Genomic DNA, 17,864 nt, shown 5'->3' on the forward strand with positions numbered 1-17,864 from the left:
GTAGGTGGCCTTTTAGTTTTGTTGATAGTTTCCTTTGCTGTGCAAAAGCATGTAGTCCCATTTGTTTATTTTTGCTTTTGTTGCCGTTGCCTGCAGAGAGAAGTCCAAAATAATATTCAGATTGATGTCAAAGAGTTTACTGCCTTATGTTTTCTTCTAGGAGTTTTATGGTTTCAGGCCTTACATTAAAGTCTTTAATACATTTTTAATTTATTCTTTTTTTTTAAACTCTTTATTTTTTTTTAATTTTTTTATCTTTTTGGCTGTGTTGGTTCTTTGTTGCTGCGCATGGGCTTTCTCTAGTTGCGGCGAGCGGGACCTACTCTTCATTGCAGTGTGTGGGCTTCTCACTGCAGTGGCTTCTCTTGTTGTGGAGCACGGACTTAAGGTGCGCGGGCTTCAGTAGTTGTGGCGTGCGGGCTCAGTAGTTGTGGCTCAGGGGCTCTAGAGCACAGCCTCAGTAGTTGTGGCGCACAGGGCTAGTTGCTCCGCGGCATGTGGGATCTTCCTGGACCAGGGATCAAACCCATGTCCCCTGCATTGGCAGGCAGATTCTTAATCACTGCACCACCAGGGAAGTCCCTAATTTATTCTTGTATATGGTGTGAGATAGGGGTCCAGTTTCACTTTTTTGCATGTAGCTGTCCAGTTTTCCCACCACCATTTGTTGAAGAGACTGTCTTTTCTCCATTGTATGTTTGTGCCTCCTATGTGTGTTGTAGATTAACTGACCATGTGTGCGTGGGTTTATTTCTGGGAAGTATTTATTGTTATTCTTATTCTGCTTTATTCTTGCCCTGGTTCCCCAGGTCGTCAGAAACTCAATGAGCAAAACAATTCTCTCCCTTTAGTCACCTGATCCCAGGATTCTTTTATCCCTACTCTAGGGCAGGACATTTGCCCTTATTTATCTCAGATTAGGGCCCATTACAAAGTCCTTTACTGCAGCATAGTAGAATGGTTAAGGCCAGGAACTCTGGAGCCAGCCTGCCTGGGTTCAGATTCTGGTTTCACCATTTACTCGCTGTGTGAACTGAGGTGGTGTCTTGGCTTCTTGGTGCCTCGATTTCCACATATGCAAAATGGAGATAGTGCTAGCACCCAGGCAAAGATGTGTGTTAAGTATTAAAGAAATTGGTATCTATAAAGCATTTAAAATAGTGTCTGACACACTGCACCCTGTGAGCACTAAGTAAGTGTTCACTGTTTTTTTATTTTTTATTTTTAAAGTTTTCTTTTTTTTTTTTTAATTAATTAACTTATTTATTTTTGGCTGTGTTGGGTCTTCGTCTCTTGAGAGGGCTTTCTCTAGTTGCGGCAAGCGGGGGCCACTCTTCATCGCAGTGCGCGGGCCTCTCACTATCGTGGCCTCTCTTGTTGCAGAGCACAGGCTCCAGATGCGCAGGCTCAGTAGTTGTGGCTCATGGGCCCAGTTGCTCCGCGGCATGTGGGATCTTCCCAGACCAGGGCTCGAACCCGTGTCCCCTGCATTGGCAGGCAGACTCTCAACCACTGCGCCACCAGGGAAGCCCCCACTCTTATTTTGTGTAATGGCTTATAATTGTGGGTTTAAATGCTCACATCACTCATTTAAAAATGCTTATTAAATTGCCATTTTTTATCTATTTAAGTTGGCCAAGATCAAAATGGTTAAGGTCACAATGTTGGCAAGGTGTGGGAAAAAAGGCTCTGTTGTACAGTGTTGGGGGGAAGAGTAAAGCAATCCTGCAACCTCTTTGCAAGGCAGCTCAGCAATATCCGTTAAAATTACAAATGTATATTTTTGAAAAGTATGATCTATAGTACCCGTAAAAAACCATTTTCAGAAAAACTATTTTAAGCCAGAAGAAACCTATCAGTGAAGAGATACAAGAAAGCATACAGGGTAAGAGCAGAGATTCTGGAGGTACATGCTTCAGGTCAAAGCCCCAGTCTGCCACTTCCTGGCTGTGTGACCCTGGACAAGTTCTTTGACCTCTCTGTGCCTCAGTTTCTGCATATATAAAATGAAGATAGTAATGGTACTCATACATAGGCTACTTTTTATGAGGAATAAATTAGTTAATATTTGTAAACCAGTTAAAATAGTGTCTCGCAAACTTTAAGTGCTGTGGAAGTGTTTATTTTAAAACATTTTTAAAGAATGTAGGACACAAAAGTAGCAAATTTGGCTCCCACCACTAATCGATTACAGGCTCAACTATACAGTTCTATTCCAGCTCTTAATTAAGCAAATCTTAAAACTACTACAAGTTTCTAGAAAGTAGATTTAACGGGCTAGAAATTGCTCTATTTTTAATTGTTTTGCACCCATTTGAAGTTGTGGCATCCTAAAATAAAGATTTACCATAGCTGTAGTATGAGCAGAGGGCAAAAGAAAACCATCGGCCGGCTTCCCTGGTGGTGCAGTGGTTAAGAATCCTCCTGCCAATGCAGGGGACAGAGGTTTGATCCCTGGTCCGGGAAGATCCCACATGCCACGGAGCAACTAAGCCCGTGCACCACAACTACTGAGCCTGCACTCTAGAGCTGGCGAGCCACAACTACTGAGCCCACATGCTGCAACTACTGAAGCCCACGTGCCTAGAGCCCGTGCTCCACAACAAGAGAAGCCACCGCAATGAGCAGCCCGTGCACCACAACGAAGAATAGCCCCCGCTCGCGGCAACTAGAGAAAGCCCGCCCACAGCAATGAAGACCCAATGCAGCCAAAAATTAAATAAATAAATAAATAAATTTTTAAAATTAAAAAGAAAACCATCAGCTCTGACTCTCCCCACAACTTCTTTTCCACTTCTTCTTGCTGGGTTCTTCTTTCTGAGTAGATGTGTTTATATACACACAGATATACAAGTATAGATATATTACTGTGAAATGAAATGGTGAAACAAAAGAGCTTATTTTTATAAACTGGGGAACGTCCACACACATGCACACGCATGCACACGATCTTAAAATGGACCAACCGAAGAGCAGTTTACTCCACAGCGTGAGGCATTCCATGTGTAAAATTTGCGCAGGAAGCGCGCAGCGCAAGCCCATGGGCTGATGGGGCGGCTCTGAGTGCTCCCTAATGATGACCAGCCGGGGGCTGCGTGGAGCTGATTAATCTCTGCACTGACCACGGCAGTCATTTGTTGGAATAGACCCTCTACCTTCCCCTCACTGCTCCCTCCTCGCCTTAAGTTACTACAGTACCCCCAAGACCATGAGCTCCTCCAGGAAGTCGCCAGCATTAAATCACTTATTTGCAAGGGGATTTGTGACTGATAAATTGAACAGATTGTCATTTGGACAAATGTCCATTTTATCTTACTAATTTGACCAAGGATTTTTAAAGGCAAAGCCCATCAAACATTAGATAAGCATTTTAAGTTAATGGACCATGGAGTCCTATTTCTTCACAAACCCAGGAGTCATCATCTTATGTCCTATTTTTACAGCAACATCAATTATTAATATGTATATTTTTGCTGACGGAGGACCATGCTATAAACTTAGGTTTCGTTAGCCAGTTCTGGGTCATTAACTGTGGAAAACTTGTAAATATAATGGTTTATTCACATGGGAAGCCTTCATTAAGATGCATTATTCTACAGCTGATGTATTTCCATATATAGTATATTATTGTGTTCTCTATTTCCCTTTAATATTCGTAATTTATTTTTCAATGAGTTGCTGTTTATGCGGTGAGTTAACAAATTTGAATGCCATATGACCAAAGTTGCTAAACAGGAAAAAGATGTTTTAGCCCAAAGGAAAAGCTACTCATTAACATAAGAATCTAAATATATTATAACCTTCAAATTCAAAAGCAACTAGCGAAAGAAGCTACAAATGACCCCAAATGTATTTTTGTCAGAGAAAGTCTATCTCAAGCAACACGCATGAATACACACATATTAACAGCCCAGCGTGGTGTAATAGGAGAAACACAGACCCGGAGGAATCCAGAAACCTTATTGCCAGCTTCTTCATTCACATAGGATGGCTTGGGAGAGTCATTAAGTGATGGACCTCAGTCCCCATCTGTTCAATGGGATAATCAGGTCCTTACTTCTGTCTCAAAAGATGGATGTAACATCAGTAAAGAAATGTAGAGAAAGAAGGTGTGGGACAGAGTGCCATGCCAATTACAAAAAATCTGATGAGCGCTGGGAGACTTCTGTTTCACTTGTAGATCATGGACGTGTTATGAAGTTGGCTGAACACTTTGTGTAGAGCTTTGCCAGGACACCAGCCAGAGTTGCCTACTCATTAATTCACTTTTAGGGATTCAAAGGGGAAAAGGCCCAGCTAAAATATAGTTTGTATGTGTGAATCTATGAAAAAAATATGCTATGATTTACCATAAGAACAATGTAGTGGGGGGATTTCATATGATTCACTGATAAAAAATCATAACATTAAAGCAAGACTTCAAGACAATTTTACACGTTCATCAGAGACAAAGAAATTTGGGTCATTTGTAGCAGAGATGCATTTGAACATCTTCACGAAAACAATGGACTTTAGGGTAGTCATTGGAGAGATCAGATAAAAATCTCTGTGTGAGTTATAAACTTCTATTTCATAACACTAGGAATGTAAGACATTACCTGAAAAATATGAGAATTGGATACTTCTTTAAATGATTAAATAAAGGGAATTCTTATCTCTTTATTTTGACACAAAGTAGATAATATAAAGTCATGGCTTTGAGCACATACATCTTGAGTCAATTTAGATCACTGGCTTTTAACATTGTTCTTTAAAATGATTCTGTAATTCTCATTCTAGATCCACTTTTAAAGTAGTTTTAGGGGGTTTTCCCTATCAAGAGTTGTACATTCTCACCTTCTCATTATACTAAACTTAGACAATTTGCTTAGTTTGTTACACATTCTAATACATATTTTTATCAAGTATTATATGTGTGATTTTCTTTTCATTTTTTTCCCACCTGGCTTTATGTCATTAAGTGGATGCTATATTCTGACAGCATCTCAATTGTGGATTCAAGTAGAGAAGTCACAAACCAAAACAATGGTCACATTCCCACCAACAGTGCAAGAGGGTTCCCTTTTCTCCACACCCTCTCCAGCATTTGTTGTTTGTAGATTTTCTGATGATGCCCATTCTAACTGGTGTGAGGTGTTACCTCATTGCAGTTTTGATTTGCATTTCTCTAATAATTAGTGATGTTGAGCAGCTTTTCATGTGCCTTTTGGCCATCTGTATGTCTTTTTTGGAGAAATGTCTATTTAGGTCTTCTGCCCATTTTTTGATTGGGTGGGTTGTTTGTTTTTTTAATATTGAACTGCATGAGCTGTTTATATATTTTGGAGATTAATCCTTTGTCCATTGATTCATTTGCAAATATTTTCTCCCATTCTGAGGGTTGTCTTTTCATCTTATTTATAGTTTCCTTTGGTGTGCAAAAGCTTTTAAGTTTCATTAGGTCCCGTTTGTTTATTTTTGTTTTTATTTCCATTACTTTAGGAGGTGAGTCGAAAACGATCTTGCTGTGATTCATGTCAAAGAGTGTACTTCCTATGCTTTCCTCTAAGAGTTTTATAGTGTCTGGTCTTACATTTAGGTCTTTAATCCATTTTGAGTTTATTTTTCTGTATGGTGTTAGGGAGTGTTCTAATTTCATTCTTTTACGTGCAGCTGTCCAGTTTTCCCAGCACCACTTATTGAAGAGACTGTGTTTTCTCCATTGTATATCCTTGCCTCCTTTGTCATAGATTAGTTGACCATAGGTCATAAATCAAGCCTTAGGAAATTGAAATCGTATCTAGCATCTTTTCCAACACAACACTATGAGATTAGAAACAAATTACAGGGAAAAAAATGTAAAAAACACAAACACATGGAGGCTAAACAATACGTTACTAAATAACCAAGAGATCACTGAAGAAATCAAAGAGGAAATCAAAAATACCTAGAGACAAATGACAACAAAAACACGGCAATACAAAACCTATGGGATGCAGCAAAAGCAGTTCTAAGAGGGAAGTTTATAGCAATACAATCCTACTTCAAGAAACAAGAAAAATCTCAAATAAACAATCTAACCTTACACCTAAAGGAACTAGAGAAAGAAGAACAAACAAAACCCAAAGTTAGTAGAAGAAAAGAAATAAAGATCAGAGCAGAAATAAATAGAAACAAAGAAAACAATAGCAAAGATCAGTAAAACTAAAACCTGGTTCTTTGAGAAGATAAACAAAATTGATAAGCCATTAGCCAGACTCATCAAGAAAAAAAGGAAGAAGACTCAAATCAGTAGAATTAGAAATGAAAAAGGAGAAGTAACAACTGACACTGCAGAAATACAAAGGATCATGAGAGATTACTACAAGCAACTATATGCCAATAAAATGGACAACCTGGAAGAAATGGACAAATTCTTAGAAAAGCATAACCTTCTGAGACTGAACCAGGAAGAAATAGAAAATATAAACAGACCAATCACAAGCACTGAAATTGAGACTGTGATTAAAAATCTTCCAGCAAACAGAAGTCCAGGACCAGATGGCTTCACAGGTGAATTCTATCAAACGTTTAGAAAAGAGCTAACACCCATCCTTCTCAAACTCCTCCAAAAAATTGCAGAGGAGGGAACACTGCCAAACTCATTCTACAAGGCCACCATCACCCTGATACCAAAACGAGACAAAGATACTACAAAAAAAGAAAATTACAGACCAATATCATTGATGAATAAAAATGCAAAAATCCTCAACAAAATACTAGCAAACAGAATCCAACAACACAAAAGGATCATACACCATGATCAAGTGGGATTTATTCCAGGGATGCAAGGATTCTTCAATATATGCAAATCAATCAATGTGATACACCATATTAACAAATTGAAGAATAAAAACCATATGATCATCTCAACAGATGCAGAAAAAGCTTTTGACAAAATTCAACACCCATTTATGATAAAAACTCTCCAGAAAGTGGACATAGAGGGAACCTACGTCAACATAATAAAGGCCATATATGACAAACTCACAGCAAACATCATTCTCAATGGTGAAAAACTGAAAGCATTTCCTCTAAGGTCAGGAACAAGACAAGGATGTCCACTCTCACCACTATTATTTAACATAGTTTTGGAAGTCCTAGCCATGGCAATCAGAGAAGAAAAAGAAATAAAAGGAATACTTGGAAAAGAAGAAGTAAAACTGTCACTGTTTGCAGATGACATGATACTATACATAGATAATCCTAAAGATGCCACCAGAAAACTACTAGAGCTAATCAATGAATTTGGTAAAGTTGCAGGATACAAAATTAATGCACAGAAATCTCTTGCATTCCTATACACTAACAACAAAAGATCAGAAAGAGAAATTAAGGAAACAGTCCCTCTTCTTTTTCTTTATCATCATCATTTTAGGCTTTGCAGGCCATATGGTCCCTGTCCCAACTATTCAGTGTGGCCGTTGTAGTGTGAAAGCCACCATAGACAGTATGTAAATGAATGGGCATGGCTGCGTTCCAATAAAACTTTATTTACGAAAATAAGCAGTGGGCCAGGTTTGCATCATGTGCTATAGGTTACCAAACCTTTTTCTAGAGCAGTTAGTTTTTCCTCAAACTTGGATATTATCAGAATCACTTGAAGACTTTCCCAAACTACTAGTTTCTTGCTTCTTCCTCACCCCCAGGATGGAACTGGGAATCCATATTTTTTTACTGCTTTTCAGAATTTTGAGGAAAAACATGAACTTGGAAAAAATAACTCACTGGTATATTTGAAGATGTGTTGCATCTAAAATAATTTCCCTGAACAAAGTGACTACTAAAAATAAGAAAGGAGCAAATATAATATAAAATAAGAAGGAATTTTGGGAAGATAAGCGCACGCTCAAAAAAGCAGAACAATAATAACCCCTCTAAAATTCTAAATAAATCCAAATAATAAATGGACATAACTGAAAACCAAATTAATTGTGAAAGATAAAGATAGAGAAATCTTCTGTAACATAGTGCAAGCAAGTAAAGGAGAGATGGAAAATACAAGAGAAAAGGTCAGATCAATCTGGTGCTCTGCCATTTATGTAATATTTGTTGCAGGGAGAAAAATGGAGAAAAAGAAATAATAGAAGGAAAATTTACAGAGGAGAAGACGTAATTCTTTATATTGAAAGGACCCACCAAATGGAGAATGTGATGAATGAAGAAATGCTCACACCTAGATTCATTTTGATAAACTTTGAAAAGACTAAGTGTAAAGCATCATAAGAGCAGAATAGCTTATCTACAAAGGAACAATCATCAAATTTCCAACAAGCTAGTCACTGGCAGCTCTGCCCGTTAGAAGAAGTATCCTCCAGGGTAGCTACTAAACTGCCATTCGAGTGGGAGGGGCCAAATGAGGACATTTTAGAAATGCAAGTACTTAGAATACTTATGGCTGACCATATCCAGTCTGAAAGTTACACTCAAGGACATGCTTCACCACCTAAATGTCCATCAACAGATGAATGGTTAAAGAAGGTGTGCCACATATATACAATGGAATATTACTCAGCCAGAAAAAGGAACGAAATTGTGTCATTTGCAGAGACGTAGATGGACCTAGAAACTGTCATACAGATTGAAGTAAGTCAGAAAGAGAAAAACAAATACCATATGCTAACACATATATATGGAATCTAAAAAAACAATACTGATGAACCTAGTGGCAGGGCAGGAATAAAGACGCAGATGTAGAGAATGGACTTGAGGACATAGGGTGGGGGAAGGGAAAGCTGGGATGAAGTGAGAGAGTAGCATGGACATATATACACTACCAAATGTAAAATAGATAGCTAGTGGGAAGCAGCCGCATAGCACAGGGAGACCAGCTGGGTGCTTTGTGACCACCTAGAGGGGTGGGATAGGGAGGGTGGAGGGAGACGCAAGAGGGAGGGGGTATGGGGATATATGTATACAAATAGCTGATTCACTTTGTTGTACAGCAGCAACTAACACAACATTGTAAAGCAATTATACCCCAATAAAGAGGTAAAAAAAAAAAAAAAGGACATGCTTTAGCAAAATGAAAACTGAATAGGAGAAAGAAGACTAAAAAGTGAAACCAAAACAATGGTTAAATTTAAATAGTTACTGGTTTAAAAATTAATCACAATCTGTTATTACACAAAGTTTGAGGGAAAAAGAGTGAACACATGCAGAGGTCCTAGACTTGCTTAAAGAAACAGTAAAAATACTAATGAATTCTAGACATAAATAGAAATATAGGTGGTGATTATGATGTTAAAAATTTCAGAATAACTGGCAGAAGATTATAAATAAGATGTATAGTTTCTTAACCACTGCATAGCAAGAATGAACAAAGTTGACTGCATAGACCCAGCAAAAGATAGGAAAGGAAAAACAAGAAATTGTTTTAGAAAACATAAGATGGCAGAATTAGCTCTGAATATTTTATTTATAGAAATGAATAAAATTCCTCTTTTCTATAATTTTCAGATAGAGTTTTTAATGTACAGTTGTATGCTGTTGAAAGGGAGAAACTTGTTGAAAAGTTCAACGCAAAGGGACATAAGAGCTGTGTCAGTGAGTTTGGTTTAACTCTGTAGAATAAGCGCTTGTGTTTATCTTGTTCTTTCTGCCCAGTGGGGAGCGAGGTGAGATCCTGTTCTGAAAGGAAGGATTAAGAGAACAGTGAGACCAATAGCTCCCTCCCTCTGCTTGGCTCTTGCAGCCACACTTACACCTCTTCAGGAGCAGATGGTAGGATTTCTGTCTGCAGAAACTAACCAACTCAAAAGAAAGACATTTGGATACTGATACTCAGATACCTCCAATAAAGCAGCTCTGACCTCACCAGTCAGCAACTCCCCTACACAGCTTCCAGACAGCTCTGGGAGCCTCCCTCCTAAATAAGCGTGAACCACAAAGGGTCACCAGTCACTTAGGAAAGACAGAGACCCAACAGAAAAGAAATTGGAAGAAAAAAAGGGGAAAAATAAAACATAAAAAACAGAATTCTATGGGGCTTCCCTGGTGGCGCAGTGGTTGAGAGTCTGCCTGCCGATGCAGGGGACACGGGTTCGAGCCCTGGTCTGGGGGGGTCCCACATGCCGCGGAGCGACTGGGCCTGTGGGCCACAATTACTGAGCCTGCGGGTCTGGAGCCTGTGCTCCGCAACAGGAGAGGCCACGATGGTGAGAGGCCCCGCACCGCGATGAGGAGTGGCCCCCGCTCGCCGCAACTGGAGGGGGCCCTCGCACAGAGACGAAGACCCAACGCAGCCATAAATAAATAAATTAAAACTAAAGAAATGGCTTTATTTAAAAAAAAAACAAAACAGAATTCTAAAAGTAATAACCTTATGGAAATAAAAGAGGATTATCGAATCCAGAAATTAGAACAAAATGCCCCAAAAAAGGAGAATCAAAGAACAGTTGAAGTGCTGTTGAAGAGTTAAAATATAATAATAGAAACTTCAAAAAATAAAGTTGAAAGAAAACATTAGAAAATCTCCTAGAAAATAGCAAAATGACAAAGAGATGGATGAGGGATACGTGTAGAGATGGATGAGGGATACGTGTAAAGATGGATGAGGGATACGTGTAAAGTTCTGAGAAGAAAAGATCTAAGAAAACAGAGGAAGGAAATTGTAAAGGAACAGTAACCAAAAAAATCCTTGTAACAAAAGGATATGGATTTTCAGATTTAAAATGGTCCCTGGCTTTAGGTTGTATCCATACCTTGGCTATTGTGAATAATGCTGCAGTGAACAGGGGGGTACAGATATCTTTTTAAGATCTTGATTTCATTTCCTTTGGATGTATACCCAGAAGTGGGATTGCTGGATCATATGGTAGTTCTATTTTTAATTTTTTGAGGAGCCTTCATAGTGTTTTCTATAGTGCCTGCACCAGTTTACATTCCCACCGACAGTGTACAAGGGTTTCAATTTCTCCACATCCATGCCCAACACTTGTCATCTTTTCTCTACTTGATACTAGCCATCCTTTGCTGAATCAGATTATAGTTTTTGGATTCTGGAAGAATCTTTCCTGAGTTTTGTGTGCTATTCACAATGTAAGTGACACAGACACGACACACTTTTATGTTTATCTGCATTATTATTTTCTCTACCGCTTTCTTAAGTCTATACAATCAAATCACAGTAGTAAATCAAGCCCTCATTTGTAGCATTTGCTAATTTCGATGGTGTAAGTATTCCTATAGCCAACTGCAAGCTGCTAACCTGAATGAACACAGGAAGACACGCACAGAAGTGACAGCATTATTACAGTATTTTCACCTTAGAGATACAACAGACATAATGACATCAAGAGCATAGATGACAATAAAATCCAGTAAAAATAATTATGAAGCGATGAGTTTTTGGTATCGGTAACTTGCGTTGTTAACATAATTTAATCCTAAGTTTATATAATTTAGCATTTAAAAATAACTGTGCCTAACAGCAAGCTGGCAAAATTCCTGAAAATCTATCAACTGGATCTCATGAGTCATTACAGGCTGGCTCCAACACACCACTGAATTTGTCCTTAATTTGCTAACTTACCTGGGCTGAATCTCTGAACTCCTTAGAGCTCAGGATCTTTAACTCATACCTATGATTCCCATGTGTGTTCTTCTTCTCCAAGTCCCTTTTAGTTCTTTCCATCCAAACCCACAAGGTAGCACTTTTATAGATTATTTGACACGGTTCCCTACTGTGACGGACATTACTCTTATCCCACCAACCTCATTTCTTTAGGGGTTCTAAAGAACAGGGATTATGTCTCAAAGTGACTTTGTATTTTCGGTTACCACAGTCCTCCACATGTTGCTGGACCAGTGCTGAGCATTTGGTTGGCGTTCTATAGCCAGCCGTTGTTGCCTTTCTGATCAGCAGATGTGGAGAGAGAACATTCTCACAATAAGATGTAATAGCGTGAATGTCTGGAGTCAGCTGAGAATTTCCTGCTCTGGAGGTCTTTAACAATAGAGGGGATATTTTCAGAGTTGATTTTGGTGTCATTTTTCTTGAAATCAGAACACCCAAACTCTTTTCATCAATTCTTGCTTCATTTACTTTCTAATGCTATATTCTTTTCTCTCCCACTAACCAAGAAGATTTGGAAAACTTTACCTTCTGTAACTTGAATGCTTTTTTGAATGATTTACCAAATAAGCACTTTTTAAGCTAACTACCAGTTTCTGGGAAATAGTACAGAGTGATCCCATACTTCCTCCCCATGGTTGTGAATTACTCCTTCAAGTTCTCCTGCAAGATCTGATTCTTTTGTTCTGTTTGTATTTCTTATGGGTCTTTGGTAGGACACCATTGAAGATACTGACATATTTCATTAGTGTCTAATATTTTTCACCAGCTCTGTAACCTTTATGATCTCAAACCTTTTGGCTTATATTTTCAGAACCCACCTCCTTTGTTTAATGAAGTCAGTGCTGCATTAATCCAGGCTGACAGGGTGACCCATCTGCGGGATAAAGTGCAGGTAAAGCATGAGGAGGAATACAGAGATGCCTTGGTTACAATCAAGGATGACTTGAAACTAATAGAAGGTCCCAACATCAAGGAGAACCTCCAAGATCAGATCCGGCGCTGGTTCATCGAATGCAGGTGAGTGTAGGACAACTGTGCTGACAGTCTCTTCTGTGGTGGTTGATATTCTTGTGTGTTTTTAAGCACAGAAACATGTTGATATAGATTCATGTGGTTTCCTGGCTTCATTTTAGAAAAGTAGAACGTGAAGGCTAAGAATTTAGGAACTAATTCTTTCTTTAATGAAATTGCTTTTGTTCCTGGTTTTTTTAAAGAAATACAGTCTATGTAATACCTCTATAACCACATGAAATTAAACATCATGGGTGGATGACACAGCCCCAAGATGGTAGGCTTTCACAGGCCAGGTCTGTCTGAAATCCGAGGGGTCCGGCCACAAGCAATTCATGCTGCCCTTCCTTCTGGGATTTGACCCTAATTGTATGAGACTTCACAGCCTCAGTCATGCTCCTTCTCTGTCATAATCCCTTGAAGCAGCTGCTGACTCTGGGACCTGATGCCTGGCCCCCAGGCCTCCCAGGAAATGATGGGAAGGTAGCAGTTCTGGGGACAAGGCATTATGTATATTAAGGCCTTCCTGTATTAAGGGTCTGCCTATATTAAGGGTCTTCTTTAATGCTCTTAAGTGAAATGTTAAGCAATTTAAAGCTTCTTTTCAAAAGATGGTTTTTGTTTACAAAAGATGTGCTCCTTTATTAGAGAAGTACAGTAGAACAAACACTTGTAGAACACAGTACAAGTTTCCACCCAGTAGAACAAACGCTTTGTAGACAACCCAGTTGGAGCAGCTTTAAAATCTATTTCAAGAGGGGAAGGAAAGAGAGCAGATTGTTGTGATCAGTCCCAGGGCCATGGAAGCAGACTCACCACCTGTTTTCTTTGATGGGTATTGTGCTGTACCATGTTAGGTTCAGAGACACTCAGATTCCAACTTTGATGAGCTCGTCAGGACCAGGGAATTTAACTTGTTGGCAATAGAAAACCAACCTCCTTCTCAAAACATTACATTAAAAGATGTTTAGGGGCTTCCCTGGTGGTGCAGTGGTTGAGAATCTGCCTGCTAATGCAGGGGACACGGGTTTGAGCCCTGGTCTGGGAGGATCCCACATGCCGCGGAGCAACTGGGCCCGTGAGCCACAACTACTGAGCCTGCGCGTCTGAAGCCTGTGCTCCGCAACAAGAGAGGCCGCGATAGTGATAGGCCTGCGCACCACGATGAAGAGTGGCCCCCGCTCACCGCAGCTGGAGAAAGCCCTCGCACAGAAACGAAGACCCAACACAGCCAAAAATTAATTAATTAATTAATTAAAAAAAAAAAAAAAAAGATGTTTATATCTGTGGTAGGCAGCCTCCCAGGTGGCCTCCACTGACCCCACCTCTTCCTCTGGTAATGTTCTCCCTTTGAGTGTGATGTAGACCTAGAACTTCACTTTTAAAGAAAAATATATGGGGAACTTCCCTGGTGGACCCGTGGTTAAGACTCTGTGCTTCCACTGCAGGGGGCACAGGTTCAATCCCTGGTCAGGGAACTAAGATCCCACATGCTGCACAGCGCAACCAAAAAAAAAAAAAAAGAATAAAAAGAATATGGCAGGGGACTTCCCTGGTGGTCCAGTGGTAAAGAATCCACCTTACAATGCAGGGGACGCGAGTTTGATCCCTGGGCAGGGAACTAAGATCCCACACGCCGCGGGGCAGCTAAGCCCACACGCCACAACTAATGAGCTCACGCGCCTCAACTACAGAGCCCACGTGACCTGGAGCCCTCGTGCTACAACTAGAGAAGAGAAAACCCGCATACCACAACTAGAGAGAAGCCCAAGCGCTGCAATGAAAGATCCCACGTGCTTCAATGAAGATCCTGCGTGCCGCAACTAAGACCCGACAGAGCCAAAAATAAATAAAATAAATAAATAAATAATAAGAATAAATAAATCTTAAAAAAAAATACAGCAAAAGCGATGGGGTGACACTGCCATCTTGCTTGCCTCTTGCCCCCTCACTTGCTTTCACCCCTGGCTCTGAGAGGGGTCAGCTGCTACCCAGCAGAGGGGCCCCGTAGAAGGAACGGAGGGAGGTTCCTGGTGACAGCCAGCAAGGAACTTGGGCCTCCTTCCAGCCTGAGAAGAGCTGAATCTTGTCCACAACCACATGCGTGAACTGGAAGGGCATTCTCCCCCAAGTGAGCCTTCAGATGAGGCTGCAGCCCCAGCCAACACTGTTTGCAGCCTCGTGGGGGACCCCAAGGCAGAGATACCCACCTGAGCCACATCTAGTTCCCTACCCACAGAAACAGTGACACAATAAACATGTGTTGTTTCGGTCACTAAGTGTTGGGGTGTCTTAGCATGCAGCAAGAGATGTCTAACATACATCAGTTATTTTACAGTGATTCAGAAAAACTTGAACAATCATAAACTTCTCTTGTGTTAATTCTGTATAGGATTCTAACATGCTGTCTCCTCAATAATACTTAAATTTTATAACAAAGTTTCTTTAGGAATGTTTGATATAACAGTTACATGCTTTTGATTGGGGAGTTCTGTCCTTTATTATATAAATAGAGCTTTTAAATACTTACGATTTTTTAAAATTCAAAATTGATTAATTTTGTGAGCTTTTCTCTTTATATCGTATTTATCAGGGATATTTTATTGCCAAACGGGATATTTTAAATGAAAGGAATATTTTAAAATGAGAAATTTGACATTGTATTAATTCTGTACGGATAACTGATAATAATAAAGAGATAGAGAAAAGATGCCGATAGGGAGGGAGATATTTATATATGCATATATCCCCTCTTCACTTTATCAGCTTCCTCCTTACTTTTAATTCTGGTGATGGCTTCATGGAGATATAAGATATACATATACATGTGTGTGTGTATATATATATATACACATACAGGCAGATAGATAGATAGCTCAAACTTATCAAATTGTACACTTGAATATGAACAGTTTATTATATATTACACATCCATAAAGCTGTTAGAAATAGATCAAAGATATTACATCAGCAAAGATGTTAGTGTTTGAGTTTTTAAAAATAGCATGTTTTTTTGTTATTCAAACACCAAAACCCAGTATTCCCATCACTAGCCTTGTTCTCAGACTACCCCGCTACCCCCCTGCCAAACTCCCACTCACAGTATAAGAAAAACTTAATCGGTAACAATTATAGGTAACAGTCTCTTCTGGCTTAAATAGTCTCTTTAAGGTTGAATGTCTATTTTGAGTAAATTTGCAGTCACTTCAGATGCCTCCCTATCGTGAATGTCCCCGTCTTTCTTCCCTTTGTGGCATCTGCCGGCAAAGGGAAGTTACCAGCCTTCACAGCATCGGCTGGGGGCCAGCAGAGTGAACAGCATCTGGGCTTGGGCTGTGCCGGCGCCCTGGCTGGTTTCCGCAGGCGGGCGGTGTAGCCATCTGGTCCACGAGGAGAGACCAGGCCACCTGGTCTTTGGGGACCCCCTCCTGTGGCCTGTGGTTTCTGCCACGTGCCCTCAGTCACTGGGCAGCTGCGATTCAGGCCTCTCACTTCCTGAAAAGGCCTCATCCCTCTGGGATGCTGGTTCCTTCAGGACCCACGCTCCCCAGGAGCGTACAGGGTGCCCTTCTCAGGCCTTGGGGGACGGGCGGGATCTCTCAGACCCTCCACCAGCAGGTCCCCCCCTCCTGGCTCCGTCCAACCCCATCACATGCTGCACACCCAGGAAGACAAGCACTGCCCAGACGGTCCCTGATGCTCTTCAGCCACTCCGCGGTCTCTGCTGGGATCTCAGCACTCATCCCCGCCTCGGCTGAGACCCCTGGAGGTTGGGGCCCAAGACGCAGATGGCATCCCCACTTGTCCGCCTTCTCCTCCCTTCCCCCACCACTCTGCCTCGCCAACTTCTTGTTCAAATGCATCCTCCTTATGAAACCCTCCCTGAGTGCTTCCCTGCAGTTCCTCTCCATCTCCTCCTTGAGCTCTGCCCGCATCTTCCCCTTCCCCCTCCAGGCGATCTGCATAATCACAGAAACTGGAGCCTTGCTTCCTGAGAAATAGCTGTGCAGCCTTGGGCAAGTCTCTTAACCTCTCTGTGCTGTCAGTCTCCTCATCTGTGATACGAGAACCTACTTTGTGGGGTTGTTAAGATATGAGAAACTTCGACCCCAGGATGCAGACCATTATTATTCCTACCGTATTGTGCACACCTGCTCATTCATATGCCCCTTCCCCAGATAAATGGCAAGCCCCGTGAGGACAGTGCCTGGTGCTGAGGAGAGAGTGGTGGAGACATTTCCCATCCAAGCGGTGGGTACTGCAAGCCAGCAGTATTGGCGTTTTCCTTTCTTATCTAATTACATAATTGTGTCTGGAGGAAATATACTCAGGGTGATTTTGTGCAATCATGGAAATTTAAGTAGAAAGGCATTGTTTCAAAAGAACTGTCTTCTGATTAAATCACCTTGGTTTATAACTGAAACCTTCATTTTCATAGTTAATGAAGATGATATGCCCTGTGTTCATGAACTTTCCTTATCAGCAGCTTTCCTCCCTTTTCTCAGGACATCAGAGAACAGATGCCCACAACCATGTTTTCTACAAATGAAATAATTCTTTACTTTTAGATAGACTTTTATAATCCAATTTATTGTTAGGTGATATAACAAAGTTGAAAGCACTATGTACAATTATAACTCCAAATAAGCTAAAATATATAAAATATACATATACACACATATACATATATACAAAGATATATTCACACATGCCTTTAATTTATTAAATATATGTTTGCATATGGATGGGAAATTTCTGGAAGGGTACACTAGAAACTTTGTTAGCATGGCCACCTCTGGGGACAAGAGTAGTGATGTTACTTTTATCTCATATTCTCCTGTACGCTTAGAAGTCTTTCTTTCAATAAGTATTATTTTTATAATGAAAAAGCCTAGTTAAAAATATATTAGAAGAAAAAGAAAGGCAAGAAGTTAATTTGGGATAATCCAAAATAAACATTTGAAATGTTAAAACACCCTAATTTTTTAAAAAGTATATTGATGCAATACCTGCACAACACTCCTGGAAATTCTTTTGATGAAAGAATAGGGCGCCTTGAGGCTGGCAGTAACTGCGCGTTGCTCCCCCATCTGAGGTGCTGGGAGGGTCATGGGAGGCTCCTGATGGCCTCCTGGGAGCAGCCCCTCCCATTGGCTCTGGGCTTTCTTTGAAGACCCAGCCCTCCCGGCCAGTCCCCTTGAGAACATTCCATCCTGCTGTTACTGACCTGACAATTTGGAGGCTGAGTTAGAGCAGC

General features: G+C 40.5%; 1 protein-coding gene across 5 annotated transcripts in view; it reads left to right on the forward strand.

Annotated features, from left to right (window-relative positions):
* The window catches only part of DRC11 (dynein regulatory complex subunit 11), a 170,030-nt gene that overhangs the window by 27,411 nt on the left and 124,755 nt on the right, over positions 1–17,864 (forward strand). For all 5 annotated transcript variants that reach the window (XM_082396881.1, XM_082396878.1, XM_082396879.1 and 2 more), the window contains one exon: positions 12,408–12,613. In XM_082396881.1, coding sequence (XP_082253007.1) covers positions 12,408–12,613 — 206 coding nt within the window. The remainder of the gene's footprint in view (positions 1–12,407; positions 12,614–17,864) is intronic.

This window comes from Balaenoptera borealis, assembly GCF_965194805.1.
Source record: "Balaenoptera borealis genome assembly, chromosome: 6".
NCBI classification, from domain to species: domain Eukaryota; kingdom Metazoa; phylum Chordata; class Mammalia; order Artiodactyla; family Balaenopteridae; genus Balaenoptera; species Balaenoptera borealis.